General features: G+C 42.5%; 2 protein-coding genes across 4 annotated transcripts in view; one reads left to right on the top strand and one right to left on the bottom strand.

Annotated features, from left to right (window-relative positions):
• The first annotated feature begins 310 nt into the window (after nucleotides 1-310).
• The window catches only part of LOC146395592 (uncharacterized), a 795,612-nt gene continuing 771,523 nt past the window's right edge, over nucleotides 311-24,399 (top strand). The window contains exons 1-6 of one of the 3 annotated variants that reach the window (XR_014831457.1): nucleotides 311-418; nucleotides 606-695; nucleotides 1,510-1,612; nucleotides 6,377-6,544; nucleotides 8,011-8,136; nucleotides 11,636-11,957. Coding sequence is in view for 1 of the 3 variants with exons in the window: in XM_085002419.1 (XP_084858545.1) it covers nucleotides 8,095-8,136 (42 nt within the window). In the remaining 2 variants the exon portion in view is untranslated. Of the gene's footprint in view, nucleotides 419-605; nucleotides 696-1,509; nucleotides 1,613-6,376; nucleotides 6,545-8,007; nucleotides 8,137-11,635; nucleotides 11,958-24,399 lie in introns of those variants that run through there. The other 2 variants (XM_085002419.1, XR_014831459.1) reach the window with 2 other exon arrangements.
• Nucleotides 6,945-23,723, bottom strand: CD180 (CD180 molecule). The gene is made up of 3 exons (NM_214357.1): nucleotides 23,518-23,723; nucleotides 13,418-13,584; nucleotides 6,945-9,172 (listed from the first exon to the last, which is right to left on the bottom strand). The coding sequence occupies exons 1-3, from the start codon at nucleotides 23,605-23,607 to the stop codon at nucleotides 7,444-7,446; spliced, it is 1,986 nt and encodes a 661-aa protein (NP_999522.1). The 5' UTR covers nucleotides 23,608-23,723; the 3' UTR covers nucleotides 6,945-7,443.

The following is a 24,399-nucleotide window of genomic DNA, read 5'->3' on the forward strand; positions in this document are numbered from 1 at the left end:
CAATGACCTCTTTATTCTTATGCCTTTGTAAAAACAAAAAAATTCCTTTAAACAAATTCTTAGTTTTTCTTTATTGCACCATACATGGCCATTGAAGGTGAATTAAAAATCCAGAAATTCTGAATCACTCCAGTTCTCCAACTGCTTTCATTCTTCAATTTATATGGATTTTTATTTTTCCAAAAAATGAAATGATAGTGGGCATGATGTTTGGTAACCTCTTTTGCTTAGTATAGCATCACAAATTTATTTCAATGTCTATAAACATTCTTGTGCAACGTTCTAATGGCCACATGGCATTTCATGTTGTGGACATGCCATGTTATTTTCTTTCAGGTGCGCGTATGCACATGGAGAACCTCAGAGACAGATGTTTGAGGCCATCCTCTTCTTCTTCACACATCAACCTCGAGCCAAGGTTCACTTAACTTTTCCCTACACTTCCATCCAGCCCCCACCCACCCCACAGGCAACCATGTTAATGGTTTCTCTCTTTGTGTTCTTAAAAAAATACAGAGATATCACTGTTTTGTATGCATGTATCTTTAACTTATAAAACTCATGTTAACATGTCATTTGGGTTTTTTTTTTTTTTTCCCATCAAGCTCTATGTGTTGGTTCATAAACTGTCATACATAGAGGACAAGGAGATACCGAAGAGAGAGGCAGCCACTCCGGACTGGCAGGTGGCAGTTGTAAGAAGCAAGGGAACTTATACATGAGGCTTGTCTTGGGTGGCCAGAAGACACGTAGACCTCCGTGCCCACCCACCAGGATCTTCAAAGCGGATGTAGAGGCCTTCCTGGGATTGTCATGTATACCATACCATGCAGATGGTCTCAGTAACACCTTGCTCTCTCAAGGCTGCATCCCTGGAAATGGTTCCCATTGTGGGAACACCACACATGCGTTACAAGGATGGGGAGGGGGCGGAATGTAGAAACTCCAATGGCCCGGATCCAGCTTACAGGTCAACTGGTGATGGTGTCTTCCCCATGACGCTCCTCCAACACCACGTGCTTAAGATTCAGCCAAGTTGCTCTAGCTGTATCTCAGCCACCGCTTCAAGCTCCTGGTGTGTGTCTTCCACATTTTACCGGCCCATTTTCCTCGTGATGAACACTAAAAATGCTTTGAATGTCCCCTCATAAGTAATGCTGCACTGAATGTTATGGACATGTGAGATTTTCTTGTGATGTACACCCAGAGCAGAATTGCTGGGTCACATGTTTAATCTGATGAATTTCTGCCTCGAGGTCCTAGAATTGCTGCACCAGTCTACACCCATAAGCAGTGTGGTGTAGCTCCTCTAACTCCACATCCCACCTACACTATTACCAAGCTTCCTCTTCTTTTTACCAGAACCATAGATATAAAACTTTATCTCATTTTAACTTGTATTTCTTTAATTCCTGGTAGTATCAGCATGTTCATGTTGTTATCTCACCCAAGAACATAGACTGTCTTCTTCTAACTTCTTTAATCCTTTATCTCTTGTTGGATATTTAGGTTGTTTCCAAGGACAGGAGAAAGAGAAAAAGGGAGACTCAAGCTGTTTAGAAAGCCCAGGAACCAGCTTGAATGGAGAAGGGGAAGACGGATGAATGCTCAGGTTGTCTCCTGTCCTCTGCTTACCTTTGCAGGATCTAGTACTATGTCTTATACAGCCAGATGCTCAGAGAATATTGTTTAAAGATGGCGGGTGGGGGTGGAGGGTAGGTAGCAAGAGGTGAGTGTTCAATGAAGTTCACGGCATAATCTTTTGTGAGCCATAATGGCTTTTATAAACCAAATTTAAAAACAGTAAACTACTTCTTTCCTTTTTCAAGACCCATAATACTCAATAAGTGATTTCAAATTGTCAGTCGCCGGGGTGGGGCAGCAGTGGGTGGGGGTGGGAGGGGAGAGCAGGGCGATTGAGGAGCAGAGGCTTGTGGCCTGGCAGTGAAGGCAGAAGAGACTAAAGAGCTGCTTGCCCAAGACATCTCAGCCTTGGAGTAGAAGGCTCCTTAATCCTTTTTCCCCATTGTGTTGGGAAATTCCCTCTTATAGGCTATGGAGTAGTTTTTCAGATTGTTTAACTCATGGAGTCTAGCACATGTTTCTGCTGTTGTTTAATAAAGTTAAGAATAGGGAAGGATTTTCCATGAAATCATTTGGCTGAGAGTCCAAGGCCAACCCTAGTCTAACAGAATCCCAATATCTAGGGGTGAGGCATAGGAATCTGTTTTGTAAAGAATTCCCCAGCTGATTCTGGTAATAAACCTGCTTCCAGGAACTCCGGGAGTTACACTGAGCTGCTGCTTCCTCTGCAACCTCCAGACCAACTCCTGCCATATAAGGCATCCTACCTCTTAATGTGTAGGCAATTGATTCTCGCTCAACACCCAGGACCCTCCAGTCTTGACTTACTTAGAACTAACCACATCCTCTCTTGTTGTAATTCAAACTAATATTCTCTTCAGCATTCAGAGCAGATAGAAAACCATGTCAGCCACCCCTCTTGCATCCTATATTAATATGTGAAAACATTTTAAAGCCATTTATTTCATACTTTTGTAAACTTCAAGACTGCAAGTGGCACTTACTGGGGAATTAGACAAGTAGAAATAAAAAGACAGATGCCTGTCCTGAAATTTTACGTAGATAAGTGCTGGTGTTTGGGTCTATGCTGTGTTCAGTTAGCAGTAATGGCTGCTGGCACAGGGGAAAGGGAAAGGTGTAATTTGTTCCCAGATTGTGGGAGTAGCAGCTCACGCAGAGAGTCCTCTGTGATGGAGGCAAGTCGGTTTTTATGGACTTCAATGCTATTTGCTTCAGTACACTTTGAAATGCAGGGTCAGCTTACTGAGCTACAACATGCAATAATAACACATTTTTATAGGAGTAGCTTGTCAGAGCAGCAACAACATGTGATACATAAAACCAATAAACACACCATGTCTGTAGATTCTATCATAGTAACCAGGATAAAGCAATAAAATTGACAGCAGCCATTAAAAAGCTCCCTTTCTGACTTTGTAGGGTGAATTTACTGTTGCTTAAAACAGAGGAGCTGTCACAAAGCCCTAGATCAGTGCTCAGTTATGGAGGAGCATATTGTACTGCGTGGATGCAACCCGATTATAGGAAAGCTGGATAGGCAGTTACGTGCTGCCAGGGTGTGGTCCCCCATAGTCTTTAGTGTGACGCAATCCCCATCAGAGATACTCTACAGAATGTTGTTGTTTTTCCTAGTTACACACTAACTATTGTGGAGGATAGTGCAGCTCTATGGAGTGGTAGTTTAGCCGTTAATATTTCCTATCTGCAGCTTACATCCTTAAGGCAGGAAAGGGGGAGGTGGGAAGGAGTAGGGTGGCCTGGGAGTGTGGGGCTGGTAGATGCAAATTGTGGCATTTTGAGTGCAAAAGCAATGAGATCCTGCTCTCTAGCACAGGGAACTATATCCAGTCTCAGTCTCTTGGGACAGACCATAATGGAAGATAATATGAGAACAGACATGTATATATATAGTACTGGGTCACTTTGCCGTACAGTGGAAATTGGCACTTTGTAAATCAACTATGCTTAGATTTAAGAAAAGAAAATCCTTAAGGCAGGAAGAAGCTTACATTTGCTGGAATACATGGGGTAACTTGGTAGGTTGGCGCTGTCAGACTGGATTCTTAGAGTGTGGACTTCCATCCTCTCTGATGGAAGGAGGAAGGGAAGGAAGGAAGGGAGGGAGGAAAGCATGAAATAAGGAGGGCAGCAAAGAGAGCGAGGAGAAAGGAAGGAAGAGAAGAAACAGCAAAGAAAGGAAAAGGAAAGAGAAACAAGGGGGGAAGGGAGGGAGGGACCAGTCAGTGTGGTTTTGGGGTCTTCGTGGTCACCACCAGGAATATCTCCCAGAGTTTCCAGGGGTGATTATCTAATTTGCTACAAGCAAAGGAATAAAATCAGCAGAACAAAATAATTATTTGTCCTGCTCCCTCCATGCCTGAGTTCCCAGAGGTGGATGCTTCTATACCACGAGAGTGGGCCACCTGGGTAGTGTGGGGGGTGTGGGTGATAAGCCAGAGGGAGGTTTGACTTGGGAGGGCCGACTGCTTGCCTTCAGGTTCCTAGAATGAGGAGCCTAACCTGTAGCAGCTGTTAGGAAGCTTCCCGGAAGTGCACCTGCTCAGCACAGGTCAAGGCAGCCAAGCCCACTTCTGCATTAGGTCCCTTCTGAGCCTAAAACTCAAGGAGAAAAAGTCTTGGTCACTGTCAGACCCAAGACCAATAATAACCCAAAAGATTGGCTCAGTGGCTCCCACTGGACTTCTCAGAATGCTGCCCACCATTCTAGGCTCAGGAAAGGGGTTAAAGTGGCTGAAGGGGTGTGTCTCAGTGTCTTCATTTCTAGGCATGCTCTGCTGTTACATATACCTACATGCCTTTAAATGACTGCCTTGGCAATAGAAAGCAAAAGAAAACTTCCTTCCCAGGCACCTGTATGGTGGTACTCAAGATCATTAAAGCAGTTAATTGTGTGATGTTTCATTAGCAGACGGATGCTCTGCTTGCCCTCTCTCACCAAGCCCGGGGCTCAGAGGGATTTGGTACCCATTCATCTCTGCCACTGGCTTTGAAGGAAGAATGCCTTTGAACCCAGGAGCTTGGAGTTAGCAAAGGGTGGGTGTACATCTTACAAGTTGTAAGATCTTGAACACTTCTCCCTGCTTCCAGAAACTAAAGGGAAGGAGATGGACACTTGGGAGTAAAACTGAGATAAAGTGCCTGCTAATGGGCCCTCGGCAAACTGGCCTGTGAGTTAGCTGGGAATCCCCACTTCTCACTGGTCTCAGGGTGGGGACAGGGTGAATTGAGTGAGGCAATCACTGTGGGTGCCAAAATCAAGGAGAGGGGCACCAAAAAACTCAACTCAGTGGCAAAGATAAATAGCAGTTTAACACACCATTTTAAAAAAGCGAAACTAATGCAAACTATCCGTAATGAATGAAAGACCAAAATTTTAATATCAGGACAGCTACCGCTGGTTTTCCTTTTGCCTCGGGCTCTTATAGGGTTCAGCATGGTATAATTATACATCCTGTCGATGTTCAAATTTTTGACACTTATCATGAATTTTTTGCATTAATTTAAAGCTTTAGATATATTGCATTAAAATTTTTTTTGGTCTTGATTACTGAGTTTTTGGGGCCCCCTTAAATTTTGTACCTTCTTCACCTTGCCCTAGCCCCTGCCTTGTGTTCTTAATCAAGAACATCCAGGAAGGAGTTCCCATCGTGGCTCAGTGGTTAATGAATCCAACGAGGAACCATGAGGTTGAGGGTTCGATTCCTGGCCTCGCTCAGTGGGTTAAGGATCCAGCATTGCCGTGAGCTGTGGTGTAGGTTGCAGATGCGGCTCAGATCCTACATTGCTGTGGCTGTGGCGTATGCTGGTGGCTACAGCTCCGATTTGACCCCTAGCCTGGGAACCTCCACATGTGGCGGGAGCAGCCCAAGAAATCGCAAAAAAAAAAAAAAAAAGAACATCATCCAGGAAAATTTGGCCCCCCACCTATTACTACACAGAAAATCTCTAGGTCTGGGGAAACATTTTCAGCAAAGGTTTTGTTTGGGGGGTTTTGTTGTTGTTTTATTTTTCTTTGGCCACCTCATGGCTTATGGAGTTCCCAGACAAGAGATCAGATCTGAGCAACAGCTGCAACCTAAGCTGCAGCTGCAGCTGCTGCCACACCGGATCCTTAACCCACTGTGCCCAGCAGGCCTCCCAGTGCTCCCAAGATGCCACCAATCCTGTTGTGCCACAGTGGGAACTCCAAGTGAAGGTGTTTGGCTTTCCTTCACTATTCCCTTGTCTTTCCTGCTGTTCCTGGGGGTACAGAGGGAAAGAGGAGTTGGTCCCCAACTTTCTACTCTGTTCCCATGTCCCACTATTATACCCTTGACCTAAGGGCTAATCAGTTCTGACTGGGTATTGATCAGTTTTTACTTTGATATCCAATCAGAATTTCCTAAGTTACCATCTTTAGCCGAACTTAGTCCAGGCCCCATCAATGTAACACCTGAGTATAAGAGCTCCTCCCTCTTGCCACCAATGCAGACTTCAGAGGACTAAGCCCTGCTTGGGTGTCACCTGTGGGGCCTTGGGAAGGAGACCTAAGTTGCCACACTGCCAGCTTCCCCATTCTCTTTCTCTACCTGCAAGTAATGGTCCTGTCCCCTCTCTGGTGCTGTTATGATCTCTGCTGATACCCCAGCCTCGCCAGAAACTGCTACTCATGAAGCCAGCTTATTGTGTACCCTCCCCCGTGAGTGTGCCGGATGCTTGCCTTTTTCCATCAGCTTTCATTGTAAATGTGGTGTCTCAATTGCCATCCCAGGTGAATAGGTTTTGAGAGCTGGCCTGGGAACCAAACCATCATTTATCTCCTGGGTCTTATGGAAAAGAAGCTTCTAAGGACAAGACAGTCAGATGAGAAGAGCATTTGGACTACAGCCCACCTGGATGCAGGCGAGGACCTGGAATATAATAAAAGCGAGAACAGCAGGTAGGTAGAGCCTCTTGGTTCTGAAGTGACGGTGGCCAAGGTGCAAAACTCCTAAACCTTGGGGGAGGGTCACCCTGGTGGAGGTCTCTCTCTCTTTTTAATTAAGCTATTCATGCCATAGCGGCATTGTAGTAGGTTAAGGAGGTTAATGAAGGAGCATTAAATAGGTTAATGAAGTCAATCTGATGGCAAGATTGATTTCTCAGCCTCTTCGTCTAAATTCATTGTGTTGTGTTTTCCCTTTTTTCTTTCTTTCTTTTTTTTCTTTTTTCTTTTTTCTTTTTTTTTTTTTTTTTTTTGCATTTTAGGGCTATATATCTGACACGTGAAAGTTCCCAGGCTAGGGGTTGAATCAGAGCTGCAGCCGCGGGCCTACACCAGAGCCAGAGCAACTCGGTATCCATTTAAATAGAGACTTTATTCCCAACTTATTTTCCAAATGGCTGCATCACTGAGAATTCATGCCCAAGCACAGTGCCCCAGCCATGGGTGAGAGAGCAGGGAGCTGGGGTCCTCAGCAGTGCCACGTTTGGGAGGTGACGACTGCCTCTGAGGGCCAGGGTGGGTGGTGCTCGGAGGGATGGTCATGAGTGGACGGATGACCTCCTGGTGGGTTTCCCACCTGGCTTTTCCCTGCCACGTGTCCTCCTCAACTTGCACCCACCTTCGGTGTGAGGAAATGGCTCTGTGTCTCTCTCAGCTGCATCTGGCCTCTGGCCCTGCTCTGTTTACCTTCCCGGGAGGTTCATTAGTTCTGGGCCTCAGAAAAGCACAGTGAATTCCTGCCCAGCTCCAGGAACCAATCTGAAAAGTCTGGTTGTTAACTGACCACAAACGGCTCCTTTACTGAAGGCAATTTGCTCAACATATTTATTTGCCATCTCTAGAAACCTTCAGCATTAAATGTGCTGGTATTTCCACCTAAGAAGAAACTTCACTAAACAAATGAGCAGGACGATGAGCAGGAATACAAATACTATAAGAAAGAAAATGCCCACAGCTGTCATCCCGCAGGACAGTTCGACATCAGACAGCTTAACTCCCCTTAACCATGGGGGGTTTGCACACGTGGTCTCCTCCAAGCCCTCAAGTTTGTGCAGGTTTTCTTTGTACCATGTTAGGAAATGAATATTCGAGCAAGTGCAGTCCAGGGGATTGTGACTTAAGTTAATGGTGCTCTGATGAGACAAGGTAGGGAGGAGATGGAGGGGGATGATGCGAATGTTATTGGCAGCCACGTTGACAGAGAGCCCCTTCAGATGGCTAAGAGCATCGATGCTGTCACCTGTCAGGCTGTTGTGGCTTAGGTCTATGTGCCTCATTTTCCCAAGGTTGTGGAATGCTTGCTGGTCTATGGAGAGGAGGTCACAGGAGGATAAAATCAGAATCTCCAAGCTGCCCACAGCCTGAAGTAGGTTGGTCTTTGAGATGCTCCCATCTTGAAAGTGATTTCCGTGTAAATTCAGATGCCGGAGATCCGGGAGGCCTGCTAGAAGGTGCTGATTGCTGGTGTCAAGGAGGCAGTGGGAGAGATTCAGAACCTGCAGGAAATGGAGGTTTTGGAAAGGACTTTGTGGAGCCTTAACATGCAGGTGGGTAAATGCCAAATCCAAGAGTTCTAGCCGAGGACATTCTTTGAATGCCTGATCCTGGAGACCAAAGGGCTCGTTGTAACTTAGGTTTAAGTATTGCAAGTGGGGCAGGTTTTTGAGTTGCAGATCACAACAGTCAGAAGCCTCGATATCACTGTGGCTTAAATCAAGTTTCCGAAGATGTTCTAGTTTTTCCAAACACCTGGCACCAAGGTCAAGTTTTTTCCTGTTACCTTTGATATAGAGATCCATAAGGGATGGGAAACTGGCCGCACTGATTTGACACAAGTGGGCAAAACTATTTGCATTGAGAACTAATTTCTTGAGAGAGTTCATACCCTCAATCCCAGAGGGTAATTCTTGCAAGTGAGTTGCTGTCAGATCCAACTCCTGGAGTCCAGTGAAGCACCGAAACATGGAAGATGAGAAGCCATGGAAATGGTGCTTCTGTAGGTTGATGCTCTCAACTGACATTTTACAAAGTCCCTCAAATGTGACTAAAGTGAGGTCTTGGTCATCAGTGTCCTCAAATGTCCCCAGCCAAAGAGACTGAACAGTAGAGTTCTGTAGACCTTTTAATACAACAGCTAAGTTGGAGGTCCCTCCAAAGTTCAAACTTTGAAAGGTTTTCAAATTGAAAGCCCCAGGCTCAATGCCTTGAATGTCATTGCCATTGAAATTAAGGCTTAGGTCGGTGGCCTGTTCCAGAGCATTTATGGCTTTACTAGAGATGTAGTGTATAGCATTATTCTGAAAATCCAGAAATTTAAGATTCTGTGTTGGGAAGTTTTCTGGAAGATTAATAGAAGAAATATGGTTGCTGCCAAGATGCAAACTTTCCAAATTTTCCAGATTGTGCACTGGGATAAACTCAAGATGGGATATTCCTGTTTGGGTTAAGAAAAGATGCTTCAGTGACTTGGGTCCGTTAAGTGATGTTTCTGCCATGAATATCAGGGGATTTCCTGTTAACACAATGGTGTTCAATTGATGATGGTTTTGAAAAGTGTCTTCATGCACCCAGTTAATCTGGCACCTTAAAAAGATAATAGTATTTAATAATAACTAAATAGGGAAAAGAAAAAAATTCACAGTGACCTGTATTAACAAAGCCATCATTTGTATTTGGTAAAAACAGTGTACCTTATTATTCAAAGTAAAACATAAAAGAACTTTCTTTGGTGCCCACAGAAGGCCTGTTGAATTCATCACAAGCCTCAGATATGAACAATCTGACCTAAAATTTTTTCCCAGTATTTTATATTGAACTTCCAGAGGTTTGTGTTTGGAACCTAGGGAACACTCAGTGGTCTGATCATAGGCAAAATCAAACAATTCTTTACTATTATCAGTAATATAAAACATGTCATATATAAGGCATGATACATAACATGGTATGTAAAATGTGGATCTGTGCCATCCTGGGCAACTCGCAACTTTTTCTCAACCTCTGTTTTTTCATCCATAAAGTATAGCAACAATGATTACTTTATAGAATGATTGTGATTCAAATCATATATATGAAAATGCTCCATAGAAATATGACACGAGGTTCAGAGACACCCCTCCTAGTGTTGCACTTAAAAATGCTGGAATACACACACACACACACACACACACACACACACAGTGCTGCCCTGGAAGGCAATAAGGGAATTGCTTAGAAACGCACTGTCAACAGAAAGCTTGAATCCATTGGACTAAGTGAGCCCGGGAGCTAGCTTTGTCATATCTGCCAATATCTGTCAATCCCTGATGGTCTAGAGCCTGGGTTTTAATGAGCCACTTGTACTAGTGGCAGGAGAGAAAGCTGGGGGATAGGATGGGAGGTCCTTTCAAAAAGCTGCAAACTACCAAGGCCTACAAGGAATCCTTCAATGGGTGACTTTAAACAAAGAAAAATCACAGAGGGAGACCTTGAGGATATACATTTGTCTTGGCCTTGGCTCTGGGTAGAACAACAGCAACAATAACAACAAGAAAAGCCTCCTCTGAGATTCCCTAACCACAAGCTTCTACCTATGAGAATTGTAGCCTGAATTTACACTGTCTCTGTGGACCTCCCCAAAGAAACCCAAGTGGAAAATTTAGCTCAGAGAGATTCCAGGATGGGAGTGGCATTTCTACCAGATTCCAGGTAGCTGGCAGCAATAAAAAGAAACCTTTTTTGGAGTAATGGACTTAATTTTTTTTAATAAGGAAAACTTTCAAATTTACAGAAAAGTAGAATAATAGTACAATGAACTTTCATATACCAGCTACATAGATGCAACAATTCTTACAATTTTGCTGCATATGCTTCTTTGCTTCATGTATTCCCTCATCTCTCTCCTGAATTATTTTAAATCAAATCCTAGGTAGCCATACATATTTCAGTATGCGTCTCCAAAAAATAGGCTTATTTTCCATAGCCATGATGCCAGTGTCACATATGACAATATTAATAATTCATTGGTATTATCTAGTTACAGGAAAACATTTTAAAAAAAGATTTACACCAAGTTCCACATGATAAATGAGCTCAAAATAAAAATACACTAAATGCATAAGGAAAACATATTAGCCAATGTCAGCCAAAAAAAAAAAGTTCTACAGAATCAGATTTAAAAAGGAAGCACATGCCAGAGTTATCAGATATATCTGATAACATATGGCTATATCATATATATGATATATATCAAGAATATATGATATAGCTGTTATATATTATCAAAACATAATAAATATTCTTATGTCAAACATATGTTTGATATGTTTCAAGGAAATAGTAAGAACCAAAATACGATGAAGCAAAAAAATATTAAAATGATCTCATGGAGTCCCCACTGTGGTGCAATGGATTTGGCAGCGTCTCTGAAGCACCAGGACGCAAATTCAATCCTTGGCTTGGCAAAGTGGGTTAGAGGGTCCAGTGTTGCCACAGCTGAGGTATAGGTTGCCACTGCAGCTCAGACCTGATTCTTGACCCAGGAACTCCATATGCCATGGGGAGGCCAAAAAAGAAAAAAAAAAAATTGATCTCATATATTTGTAAAATGAAAAATCAGTGAAACTTATTGAAATGGAAGAAGTTAATAATTGAAATTAGAAAGCCACTGGACAGTTTATATCGGAGAGTAGCCACAGCTGAAAAGGCTATTGATGTACTAGAAGTAAATATGAGAAACTTAGCTAGAATGTAGTCCAAAAAACCCAGAGATGGAAAATGAGATATAAAGATATATAAAGGGCAGATTATACAGTAGAAAACTGTCAGAACACTGTAAACCAAATATAATGGAAAAACAAAAATCATATAACAATAATAATAATAATAAAAGGACAGATGAGAAGACGTCATGTAAGTCTAGTCAGAGATCCAAAGGAGATACAAGAGTAAATGGGGGCAAACTGAAGTTCAAGTGGATGATGGCTAGAATATTTTAGGATTGATAAAAGATACCAATTTCAGATTCAAGGAGCCTGACAACCAACACCATGCATCACTGTGATGTTACAGAATGCCAAGGACAAAGAGAAGCTATTGAAAATATTCAGAGAAGACGAGACAGATTACCGACATGAGCACAATGACTCGACGGAGAGCCGACCTCCCAACGGCAGCAAAGGGAGACTGGAAAGATAGCCTCAAAGAGCTGAGAAAAAGCATCTGTCCACCTAGAAGCCAAGGCCATCCTTCAAGAATCAGAGTGAAATAAAGATATTTTCAGAAAATGAAAACTGAGGGATTTGACTGTTGACAGACACTCACTAAAGCAAAGTCTAAAGCGGTGCTTTAGGAAAGAGAAAAATGATTCCACAGAGTAAAGTCTGAAAAGCAAGAAGGAAAATAAGCAAAGGGAATCAAAAGCAAGTTGGTAATGCTAAAGAAATTACAACTGTAGAAAGAAATAAAAAGTGTCTCATTCGTGGCCAAAAGGTGGGGAGGGGAGCAGAGGAGGAGGGTTTTAGGAAGTATGAGGTCCCATTTTTATCACTTTTTGAAAATAGCGGAAGAGGAAACAGAATCCTCTATCTCCAAAATTATCCTGGCCCAGTATTTCTTAAAAATGTGGTCAAGGAGCTCCCGCTGTGGCACCACAGGATCGGTGATGTCTTGAGAATGCTGCAACACGGGTTCCATCCCTCGCCCGGCATAGCAGGTTAAGGATCCCTTGTTGCCGCAGCTGTGGCTTAGATCACCACTGTGGCTTCTATCTGATCCCTGGCCTAGGAGCTCCATGTGCTATGGGATGGCTAAAAATTAAAATATATATATATATATTTTTAATAAATAAATATGGTCAAACTCATCTCATCTGAAAATGAGAAATGGTAAAGGAGAAGGGAAAGTAAATTTCTTTGGGGCAAAGTAAGTAGGGAGCAGAATGAGCTGAAAGGCCGGGGCTTTCTCTCAGTTGTATCTAATGGAGTATTGGCTGGGGAGGTGGCCTGTGGTCATTTGGGGAACTGTGGAGTATGAGTTAGGGGAACAGAGCCTTGGTTTCTTTCTTGTGTGACCTTAAGCAAGCTCACAACATTGCCTTGAGCCTCTGTTTTCTCATCTAACATGAGTGAGATTAGGATGGCAATACTCCCCATGCCTACCTCCCAGAGGTGGTTGTGCAGATGTGAATGTGCAGTGCTATGGATGTGACTACTCTTCTGCTCTGTAGAAGCTTAAGTCGAAGGACAAAGTCGAAGAAACAGGGCTGCTTGCAAGGGCTACAGACCTCAACCACATGTGGAGCCCTTTCCCCCTAACACACAAGCTGCATTTTTCTCTTACTCTCATCCCTTATTTTCCTGTGATACTTCTATCTGTTGGTTTACAAGCACTGGTACCGCCTTTAGAATCCTAATTCTGCCTCTAGAACAAAATATGATCTCTTTTTCCAATTTTCAGGAAAAAAAGGTTAGTAAATGATATGTTTCTCCTCCAAACTTTTCTTAAAATGTCACACCCATTAATAGGCAGCTATGCTAAAATATAGTATGATGCGGCATCCGATTTAGTAAAAGATTTGTTTTTACTTTTGTCATTGATCTTCCTTAGAACTTCCTAAATAGTACTGCTGACACAACCTAATTTGAGAACAAGCCTCCTTCTTCTCCACTGATTGGTGTTTATTTAAATTATATTTTACCTGTATAAAAATATTTCATGGGAAACATGCAGAATAAGCAGGTTGTCCTTGTGCCCCAAAGAAGGTCCTGTAAACAATTTGAATGCAAGCTGCATTTTGATCTAAGTATAACATCAAACACACACACACACACACACAAAACCTCACATACATACCTTGTCAGATCCAAAAAGACAAGATTTATGAGCCTGCTGAAGGTTGTATTTTGAATTGTAGGCAAGAAGTTAAAGCCGAATTCCAAAAATTCTGTCATATTTGGTAGAGTGTCAGGAATTTCTCTGAGACCTAAATTTTCACAGTTATATGTTCTGTTGGCTTCTTTCTGAAGAGAATAAACAATGTAAATTAACATCAGACAGTATCGGGTTGACTGTCTAGCAACATTACATGTTTTATCCTTTTGAGCAGCAATCCCCCTTCTAGGAATCTTTAGCAAACATAATGCTTGTAAAAAACACAACACAAAATGACTTGTGCATAACACTATTCATTTTAGTATTTTGTAACAGTAAAACATTGGCAATAACCATATAGGACTAGTTGAAATATGGTACATTCACAAGATGTAACTCTGTGTGGTTGAAAAAGGAATAAATACAATCTCCAGATGCTGATATGGAGTGATATGCAGGTTTATTGAATGGTGAAAAAAGCAAGATACAGAGTGTCATTAGTATATATGTATATGGTATGTAGTATTTAATATATAGTACTCTACCTTTTGTGTAAGGAAGATGTGTATGTATTTTCTTATATTTTCAAAAAGAAGCCGTGGGGGGAAAACCCCAAACTGGTTGTATTTAAGGGAAGGGAAGGAACAAGATAGAAGAGTGGGGATGAAAACAAGACTGCTCTGAACATAATTTGTTTTAGAGTTTTTATTTTGGATGCATGAAAACATTTTCTTTCACTTCAAAACAAACAGATCAACTCTATATTAGCTTCCACAAAAGAAGACAATCAGGTCTTAGGTGCTTTGTGATGTGACGTAATATGAAGTAGGTGGCACAACCTAGAATCCAATCCAGATTTGAGGCATAACTGTCAGTCTACAAGTGGTATGGAGGATTTCAGATAAAGAGCATCACAAGGTAGCAATCTGCCAAAGGCAAGGGGAGGGGGAGCATCCTGTAGAATAACTGATTTTGTTTTTATCAACATGTAAATGTTGGTGGAAGTGGAGAGGAAGGGGGTGGGATGAGAGAGGAGGCTGCCCTCAGAGAAAGAGAGGTATTTGGGAAAACAACCCGAGAAAGAATGAGGGAAAAAAAAGTATATATATATAGAGAGAGAGACAGAGACAGAGACAGAGAGAAAGAGAAAGACAAAGAGAGAGCTGATTTACTTTGCTGTACACCTGAAACTAACACAACTTTCTAGGTCAACTATACCCTGATGAAATTAATTTTTTTAAATAAGAGAGGTATAAAAGCTACTTAACAGACATAACCAACAAATAGTAGAAGAGCCCTTCTTTTTTAATTTACTCTTTATTGAAGTATAGTTGATAATGTTGTGTCAGTTTCTGGTATATAGCAAAGTGATTCGGTTATACATTATATATATACATTTTCATATCATTTTCCATTATGGTTTATTATAAGTTCTTGAATACAGTTCTCTGTGCTTTAAGTTGAACTTGGTTGTTTATCCATTCCATACATAATAGCTTGCATCTGCTAACCTCAGACTCCCAGTTTATCCCTCCCTCACCCCTCCACCTCCCTTGACAACCACAAGTCTGTTCTCTTCATCTGTGAGTCTGTTTCTGTTTTGTAAATAAGTTCATTTATGTTGTATTTTAGATTCATGTAAGTGATAGCATATGGTACTTGTTTTTCTCTCTCTGAATAACTGCACTTAGTAGGATAATCTCTAGGTCCATCTGTGTTGCTGCAAATGGCATTATTTCCTTCTTTTTTATGGTTGAGTAATATTCCATTGTATATATGTATCACTTCTCCTTTATCCACTCATCTGTTGCTGGACTATTGTAAATAGTTCTTCAATGAACATTGGAGTGCATGTATCTTTTCCTAAAGTTTTGTGCAGATATACCCCCAGGAGTTGTATTGCTGGATCATATTACATAGAGTAGCCTTTCTTTAGAGCCTTATTCAAATAAAGCATTTGGGAAAAGATATTTTAAATTTTTTTTAGGGGAATTTGCATGAGGACAGGATCTTAGAGAATATTAAAGAATTGTGAATTTTGTTAATGATATTAACCTCGCATCTATGTAAGAAAAATGTTCTTATTTTGAGATACAGTTTGAAGTATTTAGAGGCAGAAGATCATGATTCTTGGGATTTGCTTTAAAATACTCTTGCAAAAAAAGGAATGAATAGAGGAAATTAGTAGACCAAATGTTGGTAGTTGTTGAATGTGGAGTGATGCATACAAGGTTCCTTGTAACTAACTGCTTTTGTAGATATTTAGAAATTATCTTAATACAATGTTAAAAAAAAAAAAAAACTGGCCAAACACACAGACCTTAGGTTATAAGGCCTTGTACTCTTGAAATATGACTCATTTTAGATCTCTGGAACTGCAGATACCAGACCCAGGATTTGGGCTCAGCCCTGCACATAAATTCAGAAACCTTCCTCATCCTGGATCCCAGGAGAGTCAAGTATGCTGACATCTGCCATTTACTGCTTCTAGATGCCCTAAATCAAGTTCTAAATCTTGGACTAACCAGGCAAAAATGGGGAGGAGTGAGAAGTCTATAGAATTGTGGGCTCGTAATTTATCTGGATGATGCCTTGGGATAAAGGATAGTGGGGCAGTTACGACAGTCTGATGGGGTATCTTTTGTATGGGGAGGTTCCTAGGAAAGGAAGAAATGATTCCTTAGTGTATACTTGGTGACATAAAAAAGGACAGACATCCCAGAACCATGGGCCATCTCAGCTCATCTCAGACTCTGTGTGAATTCATCCAACCTTTCAGGTCCTGCTTTCTCCTGGCCACATAGTGGCCTCACTAGAGGTCCCACTGAGACTGCCCGGGTCCAGCTCCATCTAAGTCTAAATCCAAAGCTTTCCTCATACTGCACACAGGTCTGCTTAGCTGGAAACAGAAGACTGCACATACCTGCCTTTGCTCTGAAGTGTGGCATTTCAGAGGTGTCACCATTTTAATTGCTTTTTGTTTTACTCCAGCCTCTGCTTACTCGGCACTTTTTATAGCTACAGTAAGTATGCTCATTTACAGGAAATCACTGGGTTTGTTCTGTATTGTGACAGGATTAAGAAAGTCGCTGATGAAAATGCCATATTTATATTTTCTTGTAATGCATTCTTTGTTTCATAAGTCCCAAGTCCTTCAGGCACTGCCACAAATCCACATGGTGACAGCAAAATGCACTTTGCTCTTAAAACATACCGGACTGACTGCTGGGGAAACCCATGCTGCTAGGCCCTTCTTTGGTGCCCATGACCACGGAAAACCTAGAGAGAAGATGTGTGGCTGCAGAGGTTCAGACTAGCTTTGAGAAGACACTCTTCTTTTCTGGTCTCTGTGGGCATAACTGATGCCATATACACATGAGGAAAGGAGTCTTTCCTCAATTCATCTCACTCTATTCTGGCCCCACAGCAAAAAGCCTGGATGTTGGCAATTCTCTCCTTCTCCAGAATATATATGTGCCTGTTGACACCCAAATTACTCCCTTAATATGCTTTACTGAGCACTCTTCTGCATCAGTGTGATCCCCAAAGTTGGAATAAAGCAGGAGCTCTCCTGAGCCGGTGGCCTGAAGGAGCACCCAGCAAATGGAAAGGAGTAGTTTGGTTTCGATTCAGGAAAAGCCTGAGAACCAGAGCACACCAAGTCCCAGGAACACTGAAAAGTCCACTGGGACCTGTGTCATAACACTTGATCATCTCGAGTTAGGTAAACTGCCATGAACTCTCTGCTCTTGATTCCTAAACAAAGAGGCAAATGACAAGAACTGCAACTCATAAGAACATCAGAAACCGTTTCACTTTTCAGAGACTGATCTGGGTTCCTCCACCTTGGATTTCATAATCATGCTCCCGTACAGTCGTTGCTTTTGGTTTCTGTATCTCTTTTGTCTCCTTTAATCTGAGATGACTCTCCAGCCTTTTATTGTCTCTCGTGACATTGATTATTATTATCATTTTTTTTAAGAATCCAGGCTTATAGTTTGCAAAATGTCCCTTGTTTGGGGTTTGTATGTTTCCTTGTGATTTGATTCAGGTTATACATTTTTCATAGAATGACATCAGTGAGATTATTTTTCTCGCTGTCAGGATTCATAGCAAAACATTGGAAGAGTGGGTTCTGAGAGTCGATAGCACAGAATTCCCGGACAGCAGAATGATAATGCAACGGAGCAGGAAAGGACAGTGTGTCGAAGAGGGTTGCTGGTTGTGTGACCACTGCCATTTTGCCCTGGGGCTGGGCCAGCTCTGGGGACCACATGTTCAGTTTCTCTTCCAGGCAGATACCACTGTCGCTTTTGCAGCATCTGCGGTTTCTCTGAGCCCCACGTGACCACTTCCTATAAACCCAAGCTTCATCACTAGATTGAGTCTGGGGTGAATTTCCAGTCACTTTCTCACTCTTCTGCTTTGGCTCATTCCAAGGCAAACAGGACCCTTCTGAACGTGAATTTATGCAGCCAGCAGGGCAGAGGCAAAGCCACATGGCATTCAGGACCACTGCCCCATGCAGGCCCATCCCTATTCCAAGTCATGGGCATTTGCACAGGGACCTGGGCCAATCACATTGTCACCAGCTCCGCCTCAGAGCTGCTCCTTTGCCCAGAGCAGGACTCCCAAGCGCTCTGTCTGTGTCTGCAATCCCTTTTCCCTCCAGGTATTCATTAGCATTTTTTCAATCAGGATCTTATTTTGCTTCTTTCTGTTGTAGCGCCAACTCCCTGCCATCCCACAGTAATTTTTCTCCTCACAAATATTGAGATCATTTTCTCATTTAGAATTCTTTGGGAGTTCCCTTCGTGGCTCAGCAGTTAACGGACCTGACTAGGATCCATGAGGATGTGGGTTTGATCCCTGGCCTTGCTCAGTGGGTTAAGGATCTGGCATTGGTGTGAGCTATGGTGTAGGCCAGCAGCTGCAGCTCTGACTCCACCCCAGCCTGGGAACTTCCATGCCGAAGGTGTGGCCCTAAAAAGTAAAAAAAAAAAAAAAAAAAAAAAAAAAAAAAAAGAAAAAATTCTTTGAGTCTCATGCAAGTGCTGATTCCCACCTGTTTGGATGCCTCCTCTGCACCTGGCACATGCAACAGCCAGCTCCCCCAGGCATGAGGAGTCTGGGACACTGAACCCAAACTCTCCCTCATTTAATCACTCCTCTATCCAGAGACAGCAATTTGAGTCAAATCCAGGTTAGCAATTACTCCTTGAAAATAAAACAAAACACTCCCAAGAGGTCACGGCCCTAAAATTTGTTGTCAATCTGACTCCTCCAGGCAAAGGGCATTCCAATTATACGTGGTGCATTTTCTGTGGATCTTGAAGCAGACTGCTTAGGTTCAAATCCCAGCTCTAAACCACCAGTCTGTGTTCTCCGAGCCTCCTTTCTTGCCCATCTGTAGATTGAGGATAATAACCCCTCTCAGCAGGCCAACTCTGAGGTTTAATGGGCTAATGTACGTCAAGCACTCACAAGAGAAGTTAGCATTTCCCTGGATCATCAAAACATCATTGTCATCATCCAGAGCTCTTGTACCCATGAACTTGGAGTTCTCTTAAAGCAGAGTCTACTAAGCATTCTCCCCATACCCAGACTCGAGGAACTGTTCCTACATTGGTTTTAAGGGGACAAAATAGTCAAGAATGAGCCCATGTGAAATGACAAGGCATGCCTCTACTCCCAAGTAATTATTCAAGAATATATCTAAAATTTTACAAGAAGCCAAATCACTGAGCTGAGGTCCAGCTCTGCATTGCCTATTTGTCAGCCTCCAAAAACTTGGTAATAAGTCCAATTTGGTTACTTATGATAAACACATACATTTCTATACATATACACAGAGCATTTAATAATGGAAAATTTGGAGTTCTCATCATGGCTCAGTGGAAACAGATCTGACAAGGAACCTTGAAATTTTGCGTTTGTTCCCTGGCCTCGCTCAGTGGGTTGAGGATCAGGTGTTGCTGTGGCTGTGGCGTGGCGTAGGCTGGTGGCTTCAGCTCCAATTAGACCCCTAGCCTGGGAATCTCCATCTGCTGCGGGTGTGGCCCTCAAAAGACAAAAAGACAAAAAAAAAAAAAAAAAAAAAAAAAAAAGGAAAATTTCATGTGGAGTATTTATAGATGTTCATTGTGGTAGTTTTAGAATATTTTAGAATTTGTCTAGGTTTGAAAAAAGTTTTATTAAAAATCCATCTTGACATCTACCTCACATTATATGCAAAAAGCAATACCAGATGGACTATTAATTTAAATGTAAAACTTAGAAATAAATACAAAATGATAAAACTTCCAGAAGAAAACAGGACATTATCTTTGTGGCCTTGGAGTACGCAAGCACAGAACAGACATACACTGAAAATAGAGGAACAATGATAAATCAAGCTATATTAAAATTAAGAACTTCTATTCATCAAAAATATTATTAAGAGAATGAAGAGACAAGCCACGAAACAGGAGAAGATATTTGCAATCTGATTAATGACTTGTTTTTAGAATACATAAAGAACTTCTACAAAACTACAATAACAACAACTACCAAAAAACAGAGAACTCAAGAGAAAATTGGCAAAAGACTTGAAAAGGCACTTGACACACACACACAAAATACACAAATGGCCAAGGAAAAATATGAAAATATGTTCAATTTAATTATTCATTAGGAAAATAGAAATTAAATCCTGGTAGAATATTCCTACCCATTCATCAGAATAGCTAATGTTCCTTTTTATTTTATTTTGTTTTTTTAATGGCCACGCCTGCAGCATATGGAAGTTTCCTGGGCTAGGGATGAATTGGAGCTGAAACTAGGCCTATGCCACAGCTCAACACTGGATCCAAGCCACATTTGCAGCCTATCCCACAGCTTGCAGCAATGCTGGATCCTTAATCCACTGAGCGAGGCCAGGGATTGAACCTTCGTCCTCACGGATGCTATATCAGGTTCTTAACCTGCTGAGCCCCAATGGGAACCCCTAGCTAATGTTATTAAACAAAAAATAGCAAATGTTAGTAATGCCGTGGGGCAGTTAGAATTCATACATTGCTGGTGAGAATAGATGGGTACCAACACTTTGAAACACTGTCAATATCTACTAAAGTTAAGCATATGTGTACCCTATGACCAAATACATCTACTACTTGGTACACACCTAATAAAGATTTGTTCATTTGTTTGGTAAAGATCTAGATAAGGATGTTAAAAGCAGCAGCATTCCTAATAGCCCCCAAATTGAAAACAGTGTGAGTGCCACTAACAGTAGAATGGATAAACAAATAGTGTTTAGTGAAAACAACAGAATACCATTCAGTGATGCAAATGAACAAATGATGGCTATACACAACATCATCAATAAATCTCACATGTTTGATACTGAGTGGAAAATGCCAGACACAAAAGAGGAGACACAGCATGATTCTATGTATATAAAATTCAAAATGAGGCAAAATCAATCTAGGGTGATAGACATTGGAGTATTGGGTGCCCTTGGGGGCTAATGACTAGGAAGAGACATGAGAGGGCTTCTGAGGTGCTGGCAGTGTTGTTTTTTGATCTGTGTGCTGCTCATTCAGTGAGAACTCACTGTGCTTTACACTTAGGATTGGTGGGCTTCTCCGTACATTATTTTACTGCAATGAAAAGTTTACTGAAATCAAAACAAGCAAGACAAAGACCTTTTTTTCAGGATATGGCCCGATAAGCACATGGTGGTCACATGATCACATATACAGTATATGATTTATTTTGCTGAAATTAGAGGGAAGAATGAATGAGGAAAGGAAAGCAAGAGGAAGGATTGGATAAACTGGGGTGATTTTTTCACCTGAAAAAGGGCCAAACCCTTCAGTCAAAAGCTTCCTTTCCTACCACTTCTACTTGATTCTACTTGCCTGAAGCCTAGAAGGTCCTTACTTTCAGGAACAAATTGTTATCTCCCAGTTTCCTCCCCAGTATTCATAGAGAAGTGAGGGCTCAACAAACAGCCTTAGAATCCTGCCATCATGAACTCAAACTTGATAGAAGAGGTAAAGGAAAATATAGATCCAGTATTGATTGAATAGGCCCAAAGGCATTTAAAATCAAAGTCCTTTCAAAGGAGGGTTGCAGGGAGGAAGGTTTCAGTCTCACCTGACTTATCTAAAAAAGGGAATCTTTCACTGTAACATAGGCCAGGCCTAGAGGTCCTGGGATGCTCAGCACCACTTCTACCCCTAGAAAGCATGGAAAGCCTCTGAACAGCAGCAAAAGGACTTGGGTACTCTTCCTGCCTCTTTCTCCTTACCTCTGCTAAAGTAGGAACCATTTGCAAAAAAGAACTAGTGACTCTGGGACCTGAAGTCATTATTAGGAAGCTACACTGGTGCAATGTTTCCAGGGCTTTCCAAAATCTCCAGCACCAGGTTTCAGATGGGCTGCATGAAATTTGCTGCAAAATTTGTGATAATTTAAAAGGTGAACTGGTAGACTTATGAGTTTAAAATGGATTGCTTCCCAATGTGCTGGAATTTAATGGTAATATTTTCCCATCTGAGGATGTTGTCAGGAGGTGGATGACATAAGCCTACCTGGCTACTGAAGAGCTGGAATTTCCACTCTTACCCTCTTAGATATCACCTACAACCCTCTGAAATTGATTTTTCAACCTGAGTGTAGAGGATGCAGCCTTCTGGGGCTGATAAAAATCTTTTACTTGCCCCCTTCTGTTGTAGGCTGTATTGTGTCCCCCATACTCCTGAATTCATATGCTGAAGTCTTAACTGCAGTACCTCAAAATGAGACTTTATTTAGAGATAGAGTCTTCAAAGAGGTAATTAAGTTAAAATGAGGTCATTTAGAGTGGGCCCCAATCCGTTATGGATGGTGTTTTTACAATAACAATAAATTTGGACACAGATGCATACAAAGGAGAGAAGATGGAAAGTTACAGGGGGAAGAAAACACCATAAACGAGCCGGGAGAGAGGCCTCAGAAGCAGCCAACCCTAACAACCTTGCCAATCTTGCAAACACCTTGATCTCCAGGATTGTATAAATAAGTTTCCGTTGTTGAAGCCACCTAGTCTTTGGTACTTTGTTGTTAGAGCAGCCCGATCAATTGCCCCTGGGCATTGTGCCTCCTCTTGGTCTGAGCACGCATCTTAATTCCATCCTAATGCCAGACTACCAAGGTTCTGTTGCTTTCCACATCTAGGCCTTCTTCTAGTCCTGGCTTTGGTTCTTGCTCTTATCTGGCAGGTCCTTGCCCCCCTCTCCCTTATTCTCCTGACTCTGGCTCCAAAGCACTGCTTTTCTCCATCATGCTACCCCAGCCTTTTTTTCACCATTCAGCCTCAATCTGGGAAAGCAGCCCACCTAGCCACCAGGACAGATGGTCCTTCTGGTCCCAAGTCTTTTTCTGATAGGCCCCATGGTGCTGGACCCCTGCTGGGATGAGAGGTGATGGAAGGTGGCAAGAGAATGAGTCCTTTTCCTTTCTCTCTTTCTCCACCCTCCCCAAGAACATCCCACAGGTTGATAAATATTGTTATGGTCCAAAACAGAAGGTGCAGTTTGGCTCTACTCTCAGATGTTACTCCTGTGGGTTAGTGAAACAGATGGAGGACTGTCCAACTTGAGGAGAAAGCCAGACTCATTCCGAGTGATCTTTATATGCTCTAAGCCTGGCACAGGTAGTCTTTACTGATCTCGATCCAGAATGCCAGGAAGCTGAAGGACTCTTTGGTAACGTGGCCATGTGCTGGCCCATTGGACAGGCTAGGGAGCAGGTTTGGCGGTCTGCTCTTTGCACTGGAACCCTGTTGCTATCCTTTGTCCTGTCCGGGATTATCTGGGGTGGGAGAGGTGGTTTGAGGAGGAGAACAGATCTCATTTCTGCCTACTAGGAATCTATGAGATCATCTTCCTGGCTGAGTTCCGTGGCTCCCTTTTCACAGTAAGGAAAAACTTCTACACCCCTCGTTGCCCTCTTAAAGACAGTGATATTGGAATGCCGAGGCTCAGACAGCACTGCATGCTGAATCTTAACATTTCCAGGTGGTTTAATCTGAACAAAGACAAACAGTTTGGACTCACCTCAGTGCACATCAGATCTGAGGAGGTGATGACTTTACAGCTGGCACAAAACAGCACCGCCAACAGGAAGCAGCTGACTCGGGAAGCCATCACAGGACTCGAGCAACTAAGTTCAGTACGGTTAGCTAATGCTGGAGCTAAAAAAATCAAATCGAGCTAGGATGGCCTTGGTAATTTGGCAGCCAGACAGAAGCTCAGGGAGCAAGAAATGCTGTTGACTGCTCTGCGCTTGGTGGCTCTGTGTTTCAAAAAAGAGGAAGTCCCTTTTGCAGAGTACTCATTCTTGCCCGAAATAGCTGAGGACCCAGCTCCAGAATGGCTCAGTGCATTTCCTGGCAAACATGCGTCAGTTGTGCAGGACTCTTGGGCTGGTTACATGGACTGTTGGGTTGGTGGTTCCTACTGACTCTAGGTGAACTGCAAGGGTTTGGCCAGCTCCAACAGCTTCTGGTCCCTTTACATCAGAGAAGCCATGGGAGCAGGTGGCTGTCCTCACAAAGAAGGCCGCTTTGTTAGACCTAATGAGGGAACAGGAGAGGTGCTGGGGCACACTGGAAAGGCAGAGCACTCTGTGGGGGCAGATAGAAAGACTGTGCCCTGCAGTGGCACCTGCTGGAGCTGGAAATTCGAGCTGAAGGGACAAGGGCCATCCCCAAAAGGAGCGAAGCTGCTCCTCGCACCCCTGTGGCTGCTTTGACCACATTCATAGTAGCCACCCCTGGTCTTGATACAGGAGGACAAATCTGCCCGCTGACCCTGTGATTTAGGCCTTTTCTGGTTACTTTAGAGTAGCTGGGCTGAAATTCCCCTCTTATCCCCTCCCAAGGTGACCCAGGGGAGTAGAGGACACTGCCACATACAGAGAAGCCTGGCTAAGAGAAA

This window comes from Sus scrofa, chromosome 16 (assembly GCF_054392235.1).
Source record: "Sus scrofa isolate SSC_HxYL_T2T_F1_AM1 chromosome 16, Sscrofa_HxYL_maternal_Yorkshire_Landrace_v2.0, whole genome shotgun sequence".
NCBI lineage: Eukaryota > Metazoa > Chordata > Mammalia > Artiodactyla > Suidae > Sus > Sus scrofa.

Excerpts from the sequence above, each read along its gene's own strand:
- CD180 (NM_214357.1), bottom strand. The coding sequence starts at position 23,607 with ATGGCTTCCCGAGTCAGCTGCTTCCTGTTGGCGGTGCTGTTTTGTGCC. Across the intron at positions 13,585-23,517 it reads CAGATCTGATGTGCACTGAG|AAAGAAGCCAACAGAACATA; the intron begins GTGAGTCCAAAC and ends TATTCTCTTCAG. Across the intron at positions 9,173-13,417 it reads GTCTTTTTGGATCTGACAAG|GTGCCAGATTAACTGGGTGC; the intron begins GTATGTATGTGA and ends TATCTTTTTAAG.